Here is an 18,623-nt window from a genome sequence, read left to right as displayed (position 1 = left end):
GTTCAAACTCAGTGATCCTTCTGCCTCAGCCTCCCAGAGTGCTGGGATTACAGGTGTGCACCCCTCCTCCAACTACCCACGAAATAATGGGGGCTCAATAGAAATAGAGGAAGGAGTGATCGGGACTGGCAGCATCGTGCTCCTCTAACCAGGAGGACTCAGGGTGCAATTAGCTGTAGGTGTGGGGAAACTGAGGCAGTTCCTGGCCTGAACATCTTGTGTTGTTACCTTACCCCGCTCCTGGCCACCTCTGATTTTGGACCTTACTAATCTTGAGTTCTAAAATGAGAACGTAAAGCGAAGGTTTGGAAAGGGCTTTCACATGGGAGATGTGCGGTTTTAGATTCATCTGAACCATTTTAACTACCAAAAAGAAACACAAAACAAAACCCAAATCAAACCTGATATAAATGCCAACACAAGAAAACATTAACTCGTGTTACAGCCCAGTGGGTTTAAGGGCGTCATTATTTTCTGTGCTCTGCTATGCGTCTGAACCAAATTTAATAACCAAAAATGTGGCAAGAATTGGAGGAGCAGAGGGAGCTATGGAAAGGCTTTGAGCTCGCTCTGTATACAACAGGGGTTCAATGTCAAAGCGGCGGGGACGAGGAGCTGCGCGGCCGTCCTTCCTCTGCCCCGGTCGGGTGGGGGGGGGGGGGAAGGGGCGCCCGGAAGGTTCAGCGCCCCGCCCTCCCGTGACACCGCCCCCTGTCTCTAGGTAACCCCTGGGGGCTCAACAAAGCGGCCCGGAAGCCAGCAGCCGGCCCACCAGCCTCCTGCCGGGTCCTGGACCTTCAGACGCTGAGAGCCATGGCCCTGCCGCTGCTGCCTGGCTACAGCTTCAACCGCAATGTGAGTAGCCAGGGCGCCTAAAGTCAGAAGTCCAGACCTGAGTTTGGGGTTCAGGCAGGTTTGGGGCGTGGCCACCTCCCCGGATCCCCTCTTCCCACCCCTTCTTTAGCCCAGTGAAGAGCTTCGGGTGGTTCTTCTATGTGTTTGGTATAGATGTTATTTTTTATTTTCATGTTATGAGGAAATTGAGACAGTGTTAGGGTTGAAGCTGTTTTTATTTGTTTTACCAGATAACCCGTCCACAGCCCGGGAACCTAATGGTTATCCTCAGTACTATCAATGAAATAGATAAATAAAGTTTTCTGGTATAAATTGGAGAAATGTTGCAATTAAGGGCGGTAGGTAGCAGATAGGTAAGGGTTCCAGCAATCTATAAAAATTAGTAATAAACTATAGAGAGAGGCATCCAAACTTGGAGGGCCAGATGAAAGCAGAAAACACAAAAACCCTATTAAAAGAATTTTTGGCAATAAGTAGCACCTTATTTATTTAATTAGTGATATTGAGCTGAACTACATCCCCAGCCCTTTTTAAAAATTTTGAAATCGCTAATTTGCTGAGGCTGGAATAGAATTTGTAATCTTCGTGCCTCAGCCTCCCAGAGTGCTGGGATTACAGGTGTGTGCCATCAGGCCTCGCTAATAGCACCTTATTGAAACAAGAGGAAAATTATTCAGGCTTTTGTCATTATTTGGCTTTGCCAGTTGTATCTACAGGAGAAGGTAATGCATTGATGAAAGAGAATTAGATGAAGCCACTCAAAACCTCTGAGGAGTTGAGAAAGCAGATAGCAGATTATCTATAAATTTTGAACAGCATCTCTCTCTGTTGCTGGCCCTACAATACTAAGTTTTTTGTTTTTTGGTTTTTTTTTTTTTGTTCCTGTTGATCCCACACATGGATAGGTCAGTTCAACTTTGGAAATGGGATTATGCATGTCTGGGCAGCCACAGCATTGGCTTTGGTCACACTGAGCACGTCACCCGCATAAGAAAGCCTCCCTAGAGGCAGGGCATGAAAGAATATTCCAGAAATAAAGAAGCGTGCTGTGTAAAAGTACTTTTAATAAAAAATGAAAGTAGAGTCTACAGTGTTTGGCTCAGTACCCATGCCCACCACCTGCAGATGTATCACAGCTCTCACATGCAGTGATTAAGGGTGGGAAGGAAACAGTGCTTGGAGGAGATAATTTTAAAATTGTCAACATCGTACTGGATGTACTTTTGCTTTTTTTTTTAACACTTTTAAGTTGTGAAGAATAACACATATACCCAAAAATGTACAATGGGATGATCACGAAGTGAACATCAAGAAATACAGTATTGCTGGGTATGTAGTTTTATGGTATAGCACTTGCCTAGCATGTGCAAGGTGCTGGGTTCCATCACCAATGCTGCAAAAACAAACAAACAAAAATATTCACTACTCTGAAAGCACCCTCTTTCCTTAACTAAGGTTGCCTGATTTAGCAAGTAAACATATGCGTCCTGAGTACTGCATGGGATGTATTAATACTAACGTATCATTTGTTTATCTGAAATTGAAATTTAACTGAGCATCTTGTATTTTTTATGTGCCAACTATGACCCTGTGTATTGCCTTTTCCTTGCTCTCCAAATGTAACCACTGCCCTGGTTTTTATCGCTATAATTAATTTTTGCTTGCTTTTGAACTTTTTATCCATGCAAATGTCTGGTATTCTTTGTGACTGGTTATTTTATTTATTTATTTATTTATTTATTTTTGAGACAGGGTCTTACTGTCTCCTGGAATGTAGCTCAGTAGCACTGTGCCTGCCTCCTAAGCATAAGGTCCTGAGTTCTATCCCTGGGACCAAAACAACAAAAAAGTCTAAAGATTGTATACCTTAGGATGTGCCTGAATCAAATAGCTGCATTTTAAAGGTTGTGGTACTTGCCTTGATACTAAATATGCTATGTGTTGTGAAAAAATTAACTATAATTAAGAAAAAAGTTGTACTTTGTTAAAAGATGCTTGAATGTTCTCTGACTTAGAATGGTCAGAGTCAGTAAAGCTATGTTTGTCCTTTTAATCCCCTGCTCCCCAGCTTGCTGAATTAAATTATGAAGTGAAAAACCTTGGCTTTGTGTAGATAACATAATTACTTCAGCATTTGGTCTTAAAATTCTAACATGATATAACTTTTACTTATAGAAATGAAAAAGGAGCTTGTTTCCTTAACTTAGCTGCTAGTAGTCAGTCATGAGCAATAGATTGACTTCTGGCCACAGCTAGATGATATGCAACCTCAACTTCTATCTTTGAAATGCAAGAAGTATTGTGCTTTCTAAAATAGGGATATTTTATATCAGTGATGACATTAAAATTATTTTGATATGAATTAATTAAAAACCTTAAGGAAAGATCACAACCAAATTGCAGATTTGCTTGTTTTGTTTTGCGGTGCTATGGACAGAACCCAGGGCTTTCACACTGAGCTACATCTCCAGCCCTTTTTTATTTTTTATTTTGAGACAAGGTCTTACTAAGTCACTAAATTGCCCGGACTGGGCTTGATTTTGCCATCTCCAACTTCAGCCTCCTACAGTGCAGGGATTACAGGCAGGTATCTGCCACCGTGCCGGGCTCCGCTTTTTCTCAGTTTACTGCTGGGTTTGTACTGAGAATCACAGGCGTATTGTCAAAATGACAGGGTATTAAAGTTAAAGGGGACCTTTCCAGCCAAAGCTGAAAACTCTTCGTACAGCACTTTTTTTTTTTTTGAGACAGGGTCTCACTATGTAGCTCAGGTTTGCCTTGAACACACTGCGTAGCCCAGGTCGGCCTTGAACTCACTGCGATCCTGCCTCCTGAGTACTGGGATCACAGGTGTGCGCCGCCACATTTGGCTTCTACAGCATTTTGGACAGATGGTCAAATAGTTGATCCTGAATGCCTCTAATGAGCAAGGAGCAGCTCACTTTTCTTCTGCTTTTTAAAAATTTCCTTTTTTTGTGGTGGTGGGGATGAAACACAGGGCCTGTGCCTGCACTTTACCGCTGAGCTACATCTTCAGCCTTGTCCTGCTTTTTATAAACATACCTCACTTTAACAGAATCCAGGGCCTCCTGCATACTAGGCACGCCATCTACCACTCAATTATACCCCACCCTCCACCACTGGTTTATAATGAAGCAAATGCTTTAAGAAGAGAGAAAATTTATTTGAATTCACTCAGTAAAATAAAACAGGAATTTAATATATCATGACTGGCATTGAAAAAATGGGGGAGAAAAGATAGAAAAAGAATAGAGTAGAATAGAGTGCTAGGCGTGGGAAGGAGATAGGTATTTCATGAACTTCCTCTTCCTGTGCCCTACGTTTGTGTATCTGGGTGTATGTGACTTGGTCTGCAGGAAAACATCGCCGATCCTGTGGTTGCAGTCAATGTTAGAAAAACACTCCTTAGAGGCACTGCCAACATTTCTTGCCTCAGTGTTTTAAATTCACATCTTCTGTTTCTTTCAAGGCAAGATCTAGTCTCTATCCTCCCAGGGAGCCTTGACAGAGCCTTATCAAGCTGTCTCCCATCTTTTATTAAGTTTTTAAAGTTTTAAAAAGTATTTTGAGATAAAACTTGCATAACAAAATTACCGCGCATCAGTATGCAATTTTAGTGGAGCTTAATACATTTGAGATTGTACAACCAGCACCTCAAATGAATCCTAAAGACATTTCCGTCACTCTAAACCTCAGTCTTTTTTACCCTGGAAACATCTTTGAAATGATTTTCAGATCCCAAGGAATTTCTACATAAAAATTATATCTACGGGCCCGTGGTACATTAGCGTGATCAGCAAGTTATAGATACAATAATGGTCATTGTCTTTTGAGTGGGGAATGATAGGTTTTAGTGGGACTGTTGTTGATTTGCTTTTTAAGACCAGGGTTTTGTTATATAGTTCAGGCTGGCCTTGAACTCATGGCAGTCTTTCTGCCTCAGCCTCCTGAGTGCTGAGATTATAGGCCTGTGCCACCATGGCCAGCTTGAATTTTTTACCTAATTTTTCCCCCCTTTTTATCGAAGAAGGTCTTTAAAAATCTTCTCATTTTATATTATAGGGTTGTTAGTGAGGAATGATAATGTGGTAAGGTAAATGGTACGAACAAGATTTTACTTTAATTTCTCTCATTTAAAACAAAAAATGACTTTTAGCCAAATGTTTTTGTTTGTTTTATATTTGGTACTAGGGATTGAATCCATGAGCATTCTAGCATTGACTTACATCTGTGGCCCTTTAAAAAAATTTATTTTTTCTTTTCCCGGGCTGTCCTCAAACTTGCCATTCTCTGGCCTAGTTTCCCAAGTAGCTGAGATTACAGGCAAGAGTGACCTACAGCTGGGTTTTAGCCAGACTGTTTTTTAATTGTTGTTCCTGCTGTTCGTGCAGCCTGCGCCCCCAATGATCTCACTGTGTAGGCCAGCCTGGCTGTGAACTCATAGTGATCTTCCTGTCTCAGCCTCCCTAGTGTTAGGATTATAGGCGTTCCCCCCAGCTACATTTTTAATAAAAAAACAAACAAGCAAAAACATGAAGTTAAACTTAGCTTATCCTTCTGTCTTTTTCATCCACTTAAAAAATAATGATAAATCAGCATAATCTGTCTTTGATAAACATTTTTTTTATTATTTTGTTTTAATCCAAGGTAGGTTTACTTTTTCTGAAAGTAGGTTCAGTTGTTGTAATTTAAGGTGGTAGATTTATTTTAGTTAAGCTATTTATAACATGAAAATATGGTGACAATGTTCAATAGTAAAGTTAATAAAACCATTCAACAGAGCATTATGAATAAAAGTACAACCAGTGAAACAGTTTCATACAGGGGTTGAGAAATCTTTTTTTGCTAAATGATGTGATCAGGTTCAAATATAGACAGTTCTAAAATTATCTTGATTTCCTTAGAGACATATAAATGAGTACTTTTAAAAATGAAAAAGAAAATTTATCTCCTTTAAAATTTATCTTCTGAATCAGACTTGAGATAAGCACACATAGATTTCATTTTCAGCTGAAATGAGGTTTCTGGCCTTCTTGATACCTGTTAAACAAAGGTTTGCTTACACATATAAGTTGAAAACTGCAGCAAAATGGACATTGCTTTTCCATGAAGGGCAGGACAGTTGACTTTCACATAAATTCTGAGCTGGCCATATGGTAGATATGTATTTAACTTTATAAGAAATTACCCAACTGTCTTCCATTTTGGATTTCTACCAGCAATGAATGAGAGTTCCTGTTATTCTGAATCCTTGGGAGAATTGGAATTGGCAATATTTTGGATTTTAGCTATTTTAATAAATGTATAGTGTGTCTCCATTTTAATTTTTATTTCCCTAATGTCTGTAATGTTAAGCATCTTTTTATGGGCTGTTTTGCAATTTGTATATCTCCTTTGGTAACATGTCTATTCATGTCTTTACTCATTTTTAATTGAGTTGTTTTCTTACTGTTGAGTTTGAGAGTTTAAAATAATGTATTCTGGGGCCCGGGATTTAGCTCAGTGGTTCCGCCACCTGTCTTGGAAGTGCAAGGTCCTGAGTTTGATCCCCAGTACCAAAAAAAGTAAAATAATGTATCCTGGAAACAAGTCCATTGTTGGATATGTGGGCTGCAAATATTTTCTCCCTGTGTGTGGCTTGAATTTTCATTCTCTTAGAACAAGAATACAAAATATGTATATATTTTTAAAGGTAAAATACAACATATTTCCAATGCAAATTAATGATTATAGAGTTTTTATTGAACTTCTTTGATTTTATATTTATCTTTTACTTACATAGACAATGTTGATTCACAGATGTTAGCATATTTACTTGTTTTTTATTTTACCATAAATAAAAATATCTACCTGGATTAAAGCAAAAATAGTTTTTGATTAAAAATAATGACATTATCAACAAGCATTTTTTAAATAGTTTAAGATCCTGTGTAGTTCTTTCCATTTCATGGTTATATCCTAGTAGGAATGTACTATCAAATTTTTGGGTTTTAATTTCACTTAAATGATTGTTGGTATAGTAATGTCACCAACTTGATATTCAGGTTCAATGTACATTTATTTATTTATTTGTTTGTTTGCTTGTTTTGAGGCAGGGTCTCACTGTAGATCAGACTGCTCTTAAATTCACTATGTAGTCCAGGCTGGCCTCCTGCCTTGGCCTCACAAGCGCTGGGATTATAGGTGTGTGCCACCTCGTATATCTTTACTAGGCTGTTTTTTCAATGTTTTTCTTTTTTTTTTGGTACCAGGGATCGAACTCTGGTCCTTGCACTTGCAAGGCAGGCAGCGGAACCACTGAGCTAAATCCCTGGCCCTCAATGTTTTAATTTTGAGAGAGGGTTTCACTGAGCTTTTCTGGCTGGCCTTGAACTTGGTGATCCTTCTGTCTTGGCCTCCCTAATTGCAGAGATTATAGGAATGTGTGTACTTTGGGTTCTTAATATTTTTTGTTTTATTATAATGTCAAACATTCGTATGCTTTCAAACTCAAATCTATAAAGTAAGATACTCTACTTACGGAGCGGGTTAGCATTTGTCCATCTGTGCAGCCTTGTTGCCTCCTTCCCTCTGTGACAGACCCCCCCATTTATTTAGCTATGGATTTTCCTTCCTTTGCTCCTACCTTTTTGGTTTTTGAAATAACAAATTATTAAATGTCCTTACATGTTTTCCTTTATTAAAGAAATGGTATCATACCCTATATTTGCATGCATCTGTTATTTTCATTTCAACAGTAGGTCTTGGAGGTCGCTTCATAATAGTATATACTGTACAGTGATTTTCCCATTTCCTTTCATAGCTATGGGGCTATTCTTTTGTGTAGACTTACAGTTGTTTATATGACCCATCCCATTTTGCTGTGTAGTTATATTATTTCCAGGCTTTTGCTGTTTCAAATAATGCTGCAATAAATCACAAAAATTGCACTCCAAAACCCATCATCAAAAAGCAAAAATGAACCCAACACATAGGTGGGAAAAATATTTGCAAAGCATGTATCTGTTAAAAGATTGAGACCTGGAATAGATGAAAAAACTCTTCAAATTAAACTGTAAAAAAAATTAAAATGGGCAAAGGGGGTCTGGGATTTATCTCAGTGGCATCGCGTCTGCCTTGCAAGCACAAGGGTCCTAATTCAATCCCTGGGACGGCAAACAAAAAAAAGGGCAAAGTGTCTGAATAGACATTTCTCCAAAAAAAGTATAAATAGATTGCTATTTATAAATGTGTAAAGCATTAAAAGATGCTTAACATCTTTTACTCATTAGAGACATGCAAATTTCACACCCATTATGATGGTAAAACAAAAGAGACAAAATACCATGTGTTGACAGGCTGTAGAGAAATTAGAATCGGCTATGGAAAACAGTCTGGCAGTTCGGCAGCTTATTAAAGAGGGAGTTATTGCTGTATGCTGCAGAAATCCTAGGTGTACACCCGAGAAAAGAAGACACATCCACGTAAAATGTACATGATCATTGTTCATGACAGCATGCTCAACCCCCCCGGGGTGCACATGCTAAGCGCAGGCTGTACCATTGAACCACACCACCAGCCTAGGGTCCTTCATAGCAGGCAAAAGTGGAAACAACACAAATTCATTGATGAAAGCATAAACAAAATACAGCTTAAATACACGATGGAGTATTACTCTGCCATGAAAAGAAAGTAGGGCTGGGAATGTAGGTCAGTGGCACCGCACTCGGCAAGTGCAAGAAGGTCCTCAGTTTGATCCCCAGTACTGAAAAAAAAAAAAAAAGAAATGAAGTACTGAACATGGTTGAACTTCAGAGGCATTGTTAAAAATAATATGCAGAAGACCGCATCATATTTTTTTGTTTCTTTGTTGTTTTTGGAACCAGGTATCGAACTCAGGACCTTGGGCTTGTGAGGCAGGCACGGTGCCACAGAGGTAAATTCCCAGCCACCGCATAGTATTTGATGATCCCTTGTGTTATTGTGTTGTAGGGAGAGTACAATAGTGGTTGTGTAGGGTTGTGTGGGAAAGGAGGAAATGAAGACTATTGATGAGTACAGGGTTTCTTTTTGGGATGACGAAAACATTCTACAATTTGATTATGGAGATCTCAACTCTAATTTTACTAAACTCCATCGAATCGTATGTTATGAATGGCTGCGTTTTATGATGTATATATATTGTTTCTTAACAACGCTGCTGGTGTTTGGAAAGTGTTCCCCAAAGGCTCCTGTGATAAAAGCTCAGTCCTCAGCCCATGGTGCTGTTGGAACATGATGGAACCTCTGGGCTGTGGAGCTTGTGGGTCAAATAAACCTTTCCTCTTATAAATTGATTATCTCAGTATTTGTTATAGTAACAGTAGGCCAACTAATACAGCTATTAAATAAATAGCTTTAAAGGAAGGACTTAGAGGTAGGGGGATGCTAGGCAGATAGAACAACCGTACTATTAACAGGATAGTTTTGACTTAAAAAAAATCCCTTACTTTCTTTCCTGTAACTCTTGAAACATCCTTGGGCTGTGGATGTAGCTCAGTGGTACAGTGCCTGCCTGACAAACATGAGGTCCTGAGTTCAATTCTTGGTACCAAAAAAAAAAAAAGAAAAAAGAAACATCCTTGAAATTACATTATTTTAGGCTAGGCCATCTCATGAAGCTGTCATTTATACTTTTTTTTTTTTTGAGACAGGGTGTCACTATGTAGTTCAGACTGCTCTGGAACTCACTGTGTAGCCCAGGCTGGTCTTGATCTTGCAGTGATCCTCCTGCCTCAGCCTCCCGAGTGCTGGGATTACAGGCATGCACCACCACACCCAGTCTTAAAATTTGTTTTTTGTCTCTTTTAAAATTATACAAGTGACACACATGTATAGCATTATTGTAAAAGAGTCTAAAATTGTAATGTTCTTTGCATGTTGGAAAACAACCCTAATGTTCCTTTTAAACTAGTGTACCCACTGTCGTTTGAGGATACTTTAGACTTTCTTGTTTGAATCTTAGTTTATCTGTTCCCTTCCCTGACAGTGGCCTTATGCTTCTTCCCCTTCCCATCTAGACCCTAGCCTTCTGTCAGAATTGCCTCTAAGCCCTCTCTTTACTAGTCTTCCTGGCTCATGTAAGCAACAGCTATCTGGCATCATCTCTCTCTTTTTTTCGCATAAGGTTATTGGTACTTTTTAGGTGTAGAGTACAGTTACATTCATCATTGGGATGGCATCATCTCTTCTGTTGCTCGAACTGAATATCAGAGACTTCAGTAATTCTTTTTGTTTCTTTTTTTGGTACTGGGGATTGAACTCGGGACCTTGGGCTTGTGAGGCAGGAGGCAGCACCTCTGAGCTAAATCCCTGGCCGAATTTCTTCATTTTTTTAAATTAATTTTTTTTTTTTTTTTTTTAGTATTTGTGAAGAGTCTGGGTAAATTGAAAGAAATTTCTTACTGTTCTGGATGCTGGGAAGATTAAGGGTCTGGCAGTGGCATCTGCTTGGCCTCTAGGGGCATCCCAGAAGCTACTGATGCAGTCAGGGGCTCCACTGTTCTGACCTCATCTAACCCTGATTGCTTCCCAAAGGCCTCGTCCCCTAGTACCAACATAGGAACTTTCCCAGAACACATTCAATCCTTAGCACCATATCATCTACCCCCAAAGGCTTGTATTGTTCAGACCCTTCATTTCCTACCATTTTACCTGTGCTGTGCACATGGGCTTGTGGCAGTCCTCAGCTCACTGAGAAATCATGACTGTTCTGAGGGACTCCCCACTCCGTAAACAAGGGCACCTGGGAATGGGGGATTGTCCACTGTCCCACTCTACCTGCAGTAGGTTCAAGACTAGACCGTGACAAACAGCTTGGGGAAACGTCTGGAGTTAGTGTCTTGCTGCTGTACTCCATTGCTGCTATAGAACAAAATTCTTATTTCAGCAGCAGTGACTACAAAGGAGAAGGAAAATCATTTGCTTTTGAGGCTTAAATCACCTGTAAGGCTCTTGGGATGCTTGGCTCATACAAAGCCGCCGGGGCAGCATGAAGATGTCACTGCACGTTGTGACTCAGCACTCCTTGTGGCCTGTTGTACCATGCTGAAGGGACATTTTCTGTCTTCCTTGTTGGCATCCTGTTTGGCTTCTTCCGGAAGCAGCGGATTTTTCTGTTCACTTTCATCAGTCAGGACGTTAGGAGGCCAGCCTCTGAGCAGTGGGGTTCCAGATATGCTTGTGTCCTGAAAGCAAAGATGTTTCATCAGCCATTTCCTGGGGAGTTTATTCAGTTCTCTGGTTGTAGATAGGGCAGAGGTAACTTCTTAAGGGAAGCGGGAACTCTCAAAGCAGAGGAAATGATTGAAGAGCGTTGTTGCTTTCTCTACCCTGGCCCCAGGGTGCCCAGATTCACCTGGCAACTCCATTATGACAAAGTGATCAGCCTGACCAGTTGACGAACAAATTGTTTGGGTGGGCATGGTTAAAATTGTTAGATTTAGGGACCTGCCAGGCCAATTACATGGTTTTAATCTTAATGTAGTTTTGACTGAGTCCTGAAGTCACAGTCACCTTTGAAGTATAGTTTTAAAATTTCTTCTTTGTACCTATATATATTTCTTCTATTTTACTTAAAGAGCATCCTTTCTTCTCAATTACCCCTTGATAATTGAAATAGGTTACCGTATCAGATGGCAGCAGAAATGTTTTATCATTTATAGGACTATTTCCATATCATTTTTGTTAGAATTTAGTCTTATTGCCCATCTATATTTGTCCTCTTTATTAAGAAAACACCTTCACAGAACCTCTCAGTGTCCAAGGAAAGTGGACGCCCTCTCTTTTTTTTGGTACTGGGGATTGAACTCTGGTCCTTGCGCTTGTGAGGCAGGTGCCGGAACCACTGAGCTAAATCCCCGGCCCATCCTCTCTTTTTGTTAATTAAAATTTTTGAAGATAGTTATGAATCCACAGGTATGGTCACATTGAAGATAATACAGAGAGGTTCTGTATACCCTTCATTTCTGCAGGGATAACATCTTGCAAAATTACAGTAATTGCAATGCAACAGCCAGGTTTCTTTCCTTCTTTTTTTTGAGACAGGGTCTTGCTATGTAGTAGTCCAGACTGGTCTTGAACTGGTGGTGATCCTCGGCCTCCCAAGTGCTGGGGTTATAGGTGTGTGCCACTGTGCCCAGAAGAATCAGTTGATAGACATTGACATAGTCTACCAGTCTTGGTTCAGATTTTCTTAGTTTTATTTGTACTCATTTGTGTGTGTGAGCATTTTATCACTTATACAAGCATCACCTCAATTCCTCCTGAAGCCCTTCTGTGACCACATCCACTTTCTACCAGTTTGCTTACCCTGCACTATCCCTAACCCCTGGAAGTCACTAAACTTACCTCCATGTCTAAAATGTTCCTTCAAAAATGTCATGGGATGGAGAGGTACGTGCAGATAATACTAGCAGTCTAGGAGGCTGAGGCCCAGACAATTGCTAGTTCAAGCCCAGCCTAGGGACAATTTAACAACTCAGTGAGACCCTGTCTCAAAGTTTAAAAAAAAAATGGGGCGGGGGATGTAGCTCAGTGCGAAGGCCAGCACTACCCCCCCCCCAAATGATCATAATTTATGCACCTTTTGGAATATTTTTTCAACTTGTCATAATTCCTCATAGCTTATCCAAGTTGTTTCATAAATCAGTTGTTAATTCATTTTTATTGCTGTGTTGTATTCCATGCATGTACCACAGTTTCTATAATTTGCCTATTGAAGGACACCAGGGCTGTTTCTAGGTTTTGGTGGTTATGAATAAAACTGCTTTGAATATTGATAAAGAGGGAAGTTTTTATGTGATAAAAGGGATAAAGGCCCAAGAGTAAAACTGCTGGTATGAGAATGTGTAATATGATAATTACACATTTGATTTTATAAAACTATCAAACTAGTTTCGAGAGCACATTACCATGTTGCATTCCCTGCAGTGCACCCTGGTCAGTATTTAGTGCTATTTTTAATTTGAGCTGTGTGATATGTGTGATTTTTTTTGTTATTGTGGGTTGAATTGGCATTTCTCTGATGATTAATGAGTTGAACATCTTGTGCTTATTTGCTGTCTATATATCTATCTTAGTGAAATGTCTGCCTTTTGTTTATTTCTAATTGGATTGTATCTTTAATGTTTAATTTGGAGAATTCTTTATACATTTTTAATAGTAGTCCTCTAGGTTGTTGTTTGCATATATTTTTCTCCCAGTCAGTAGCTTGTATTTTCATCCTATTAAAGTATCTTTTGTACAGCAAAAGTTTCCAATTTTGGGGAGCGGTTACTGGGGATTGAACTCAGGACCTTGCATTTACCAGGCGGGCACTCTGCCACTGAGCTAAATCCCCAGCCCAAAAGTTTCTAATTTTGAGGAGGTCCAATTTGTCAGTTTTTCCTTTTGTAGATTATACTTTATTGTGCTAAGAATTCTTTGCCTAGCCTTCAATCATGAAGATTGTTTCTCGTTTTTGTTTTTAAAAATTTGTTCTTTGTTTGTTTTGAGGCGGGGACTCCCTATGTAGTTCTGGATGGCTTCAAACTCATGGTGATCCTCCTGCCTCAGCCTCCTGAGTGCTGAGATTACAGGCATGCACTGCCAGCTTAAAAAAAATTTTTTTTTTTTGGTTTGTTGAGACAGAGTCTCACTATGTAATTGAGACTGACCTGGAACTCACTATGTTAGCCTATGCTAGTGTCAAACTCACAGCAATCCTCCTGCTTCAGCCTCCCGAGTGCTAGGATTACAAGTATGCGCCACCATAACCAGCCTTTAAACATTTTTTTAAAAATTTGGGTCTATGATCCATTTTTAGTTAATTTTTGTATAAGATGTCAGATTTAGGTTGCGGGTTTTTTTTTTTTTTTTGCCTATGGACGCCCAGTTTTTCGAGCACCATTTGTTGAAAAGACTATCCTTCGATTGCGTAGCTTTTGCACTTTTGTTAAGACTCATTTGAGCATGTTCATGTATGTCTTCTTCTGGGTTTTCTGTTCTGTTCCATTGATCTATGTGTCTTTTCCTTTGCCAGTACCACATTTTTTTTTTTTTATTACTATAGGTAGATAGTAAGCCTTGATATCCGGGTCTGTGGTTTCTCACATTTTATATTTCTTCGTCAGGGGTTCTTCTTTGGCTTCCTTATTTGTCCCAAAATGTCCTCCCCACCTTTTTGCTTGTGATCCCAAGGGAACTGCTGCAGCTCCAGCCATCACGCATACCTGTCAAGGCAAGAAGAGGGCGACGAGTGGCAGCATCGTCTACATGTGTCTCTTGGCTCAAGAGTGCAAAACCCTTTTCTAGAATCACAGGACAGATTTCTGAAAGAGGTTGAGGAAACAAGTGCAGTGTTTAGCTTTTCTGGAATTTTTAAGTGGCAACTGAGAAGGGAGAAGCAATTTGGGAATGGAAGTATCAGTCAGCTACAAGAAGCCAGGGAGCTTGACTGACTTTGGGGGACGGCTTTAGAATTCTCCATTGATTGATGCCCTTGGTTGAATTATTTAGAGAGAAAAACTCAAGAGTGTTGAGGAAGATGCTACATGTTTCTCTAGATCTTACTGATTTCAATTTTATTTTCCGCTCTGCTGAGTGAAATACATTATTAAATATATGAGATCGGTGTTACACTGAATTCAATAACATTGAATTGAGGGTAAGAATCAGAAACAGAATAGTTTGCCAAGTTAGGTTTGGAAGAGGAAAATTAGCTTAAAAATGTTTGAGGTTGGGCTGGAGATTTAGTTCAGTGGCACTGCAGCTGCCTCCCAAGCGCAAGGTCCAGAGTTCGATCTCTGGTACCAAAAAAAAAAAAAAAAAAAAAAAAAAAAACCTTAGATATTCCCTTAAAAAAAAATGCTTGAGATATTCCTTGACATGCTTTTTTATTTGCACATTTGGGCTTGTTTTTAGAGTGATTTAGCCTTATTAATAAGTAATGATAGCTTTCACACTCTTGTGGTCTTGAGCTCTAAGATCCTACTTTACCTGAGGCAATTACATTATTTTCTCTAGGAGGTTCACAGTATCTGCTGAATGACTTTTTCTTCTCCGCAGAAGTATAAAAAAGAGCAAAAGAGAAAATGAGATTCTAAAATAAATAAATGAAGGGTAGGGGGAAAATGCCTTATACTATTTGTGGAACAAAAACGAGTCTAAACTCGACCAGACAGATATATCTGAGAATGGTGGATTTAGATAATTCTATATAAAATTTTCCATGAACCTTAAAAAGAAGACAGAAAAATAAGTATTATTAATGTTTATTGAAATACTAAAATTTTCCCACTTGCTGGAAATGTAGGGCTTTGCACACAAAAGGCAAGCCCTTTATTACTGAAGTGTATCTTCAGCCCCTAAAATATTAAACATAACCTGGCTCTCTTAAGTTCCCACATCTCCAGTAACTGATGGTTGTTGTAAAGGATTTCTGTAGCACTCTCTTCTAATACCTGCACTGCTTTAGGGATTGAGTCTAGATCCAATTACCTGGCCTATTTCCTTTTTTCTAGGTCATAGTAGTCATTTTTGCTGTTATATTTGTCAAAAGCAAAAAATAACAATTCAACCTCACTAACTTAGACAAAGGGATCTTTCCCTTTTCTCCAAGAGGGTACAAAGAATGTGAGGCCTAAGGCTAAGGGCTCAGACTTTGGGTTTTCCGTCCTGGATTCACCACTTGGGTTAGTTGAATGACCTTGGGCAAATGAAACAGCTTCGGAATCCTCATTTATAAAATGTAGCTACGACATACTCAGATTTCCTCTGAGAATGTGGTGTTTAATGGTTCTTAGGGTACTTAGAACCGAGCTATACCTTTTCGCTATTGTGGCTATAGGAATGACTTTCATATCAGTAAAGAAAGTGAGCTCTCAGGTTTAGGCCAAGCTCCTTGTTCCTCCTGCCTTTGCAGACATCATCTGGGTTTGGGCGTGCAGCCTAGAAAGAAACAAGAGACTCTGATGTGCTGGAGCTCCGAAAGATTGCAAATGGCTCAGCAGCTCCTGGGGCTCTGCTTGACTGCTGCCTGCTTCTCCATTTGGGTTAGGTTTATGGTTTCTGTAGTGGTCCTGACAACTTATTGATTGTGAGACTGTTTCTATCTAGCATACTGCTACTCTTTCAAGGATCTCCTCTGTTATTTTTTTATTTTTGAATTTATTGTGTTCTGTGTTCTAAGTAATATATCTGATCCTGGTGATATAAGTAGCAGGCATCCAGCAAGTACATAAATGATTAAAGAGAGGGTGACCTTCAAGACTTCTTTTATTTATTTCTTACATTTTTCTGAGCTTGGGTTATTTTAAGGAAATTATAAATACTGGAAACTCAAGAGTTTTGATTTGCAATGCCGTACCCGGAGGTATTAAAAAAGACACGTGGTTCAAAGATATTTCTGTCCCCGGGGATGCTGAGACCATTCTCATCAAGGTCACCACAATCTCCATGTTGCCAAATCTGGTGTCAAGTCTCAAGCCTATCTTCATCTGATTTATCAGTAGCATTGGACCCAGGTAATCACACCTTCCTTCTTCAATTGCTTTCCATATAATTACTGTGACACAAAAATGTGCTTTTCTTCCTGACTCGCCAGGTACTCTTTTTGTAGTCTTCTTTGCGAATTCTACCCTGTCTCCCTAACAGTGTATTTAAACCTCAGTCTTGGACTTCTTTTTGGCACTACCATCATTTAGCTCACTACTGTAGCTTTGAACACCAGCCATCCACTGATGTCAGATTTTTATATCCAGCCTTGTCCTTTGACCTGAATTTCAGACTCACACATCTGCCTGCCAGTCAACATCTCTGCTTGCTTGTCTGAGCGATATCTCCAACTCAGTGTGTGCCCAGGGTAGAATTCTGGACTCCTGTGTCTGCTTCCTCCCTCCAGAACTCTCATCTGTGTTCCTCATCCCATAACACTCCATCCTTCAGGCCCAAGTATTGGCGTCATTAACAACTCATCTCTTCCTGTATCCCACTTGCTAATGACTAGTGCTTTAAGCTATGACATATGATAAATAGCAGTACCTCATTGTTTATTTAGCTTTTGTCCTTATATTTTTCAGAGGAAAAAATATTGCTGTAAATTGTAAATAGTACAAACTGTTGTATGCAAATCTCTGTTGGCATTGTCCTCTCGGAGGAGCCCATGAGTAAAGTTTATTTACTATATCAAAAAATAAAACATGCAGGATTTGATCACTTTTTACTCTCTCTACTTCTGTTACTTTGGTGTTGTGATGCTGCTGGCTGCCTCCAAGCGCAAAGTCCTGAGTTTGATCCCTGGTACCAAAAAATAAAAAATAAAAAAATAAAGTAAAATAAGGAATTACAAAAGGGATGGGGATGTAGCTCAGTGTGAAGGCCCTGAGTTCAATCCCCCGTACCATAATAAAATATGAACTTAAACTATTACTTTGGTGTTGGCCACCCATTGTTTTCTGCGTGAGCTATACAGCACTATATTCAGTTCCTTGTATGGTGAACAAGAGTGATCCTGTTACTGGATTTTGGGGTGCTGGTGTTTCCTTCTGGTGGTGATTTATGGGTTCTTTCTGCCCTGAACAAAGAATTGAACTAAACAGGTATAAATGGTAGCAAAGTTTCACATTTATTAAAGGTTAGAAAAACGCAGAAGGGTAGGGAAAAAAATGGGCTCTGCAGAGTGAGCTTGGGCCAAATAAAAGTAGGAAAAACGGAGGAAAGAAATAAAAATGCACTCTGCAGTATGTAGGGGGCTACCATGAAGAGACATGATAGCAAACGCTTAATGGCGGCTGTCCCTCTTTTATATTTCCAAGCTGGCGTTGTGTCCAGGTCATCCTATCAAAAACCTGCCCGAGTGAGTTCTTGTGAGTCCACAATGCAGGGCTCTGAGAATTGTTCCGCATATGTTTCCCAGGGTCTTATCATGCCTCCTTTTCCAGCTAGTTTTAGCCACATCCTAGATTCCTGCCTCCATCTTTGTATCCTCTGCTCAAAACAAACCCCACTGTCCTTGAAGCCTCTGTGCCTGTGCCCCCTGTCTGCTCTCTTCCCCTCATGTCTCAAGCTGGGGTCCCTAGGCCCGTCAAGAGCTAGAAGAGTGTGGTGTCCTACAAGGTAAGGCCTGACAGGAAGCAGTATGGCAGGCTGGAGTACAGGAGGGGAGGACTGGAGAAAGACTGTTGGTGAGTGCAGGCTGCTATTCCCGGAAACATTAAGGTGGTGGATTGGAGGGGGTGAAGTCAGGAATGCCTCGGCCCTCTGAAATAAAGAAGTTGATTGTCTTCATGGGCTAAGGAAGGGAGCTCGGGAGGAGGGGAGGGGTAAAGGATATTGGTCACTGGACCAGAGACTCAAGCAAACCACTATTAGAGGTAGGACTTGAGTAAACGTGGAGATTGTAAATGGACTGCAGTCATTCCCTGTTTGCTTCGTTATATGGTTTTGTGCCACTTCATCCCCTCTTCTGGCCAGGGCCTTCTCAGTATTTTATTTATTTATTTTTTCGGTTTTTTGAGACAGGGTCTCACTGTATAGTTGAGACTGACCTGGAACTCACTATGTAGCCCAGGCTGGTCTTCATCTCACAGTGATCCTCCTGCCTCAGCCTCCCGAGTGCTGGGATTATAGGTGTGCGCCACCTCGTCTGGCTCTTCTCAGCATTTTCAGTCAGGCCGGGGATTTAGCTCCATGGTTCTGGTGCCTGCCTGGCAATCGCAAAGGCCCAAGTTTTTTTTTTTTTTTAATTTTTT

General features: G+C 40.1%; 1 protein-coding gene across 1 annotated transcript in view; it reads left to right on the top strand.

The window, feature by feature from the left end:
- Efhc2 (EF-hand domain containing 2) overlaps positions 1-18,623 on the top strand; it is a 175,258-nt gene that overhangs the window by 1,789 nt on the left and 154,846 nt on the right. Inside the window, exon 2 of the mRNA XM_010614074.3 lies at positions 722-855. Within this exon, the coding sequence (XP_010612376.1) occupies positions 814-855 (42 nt within the window). The 5' untranslated portion in view covers positions 722-813. The remainder of the gene's footprint in view (positions 1-721; positions 856-18,623) is intronic.

This window comes from Fukomys damarensis, unplaced genomic scaffold, assembly GCF_012274545.1.
Source record: "Fukomys damarensis isolate Sample0158 unplaced genomic scaffold, DMR_v1.0_HiC HiC_scaffold_39, whole genome shotgun sequence".
In the NCBI taxonomy this organism is placed as follows: Eukaryota; Metazoa; Chordata; class Mammalia; order Rodentia; family Bathyergidae; genus Fukomys; species Fukomys damarensis.
This window is presented reverse-complemented; position numbering and strand designations above follow the sequence as displayed.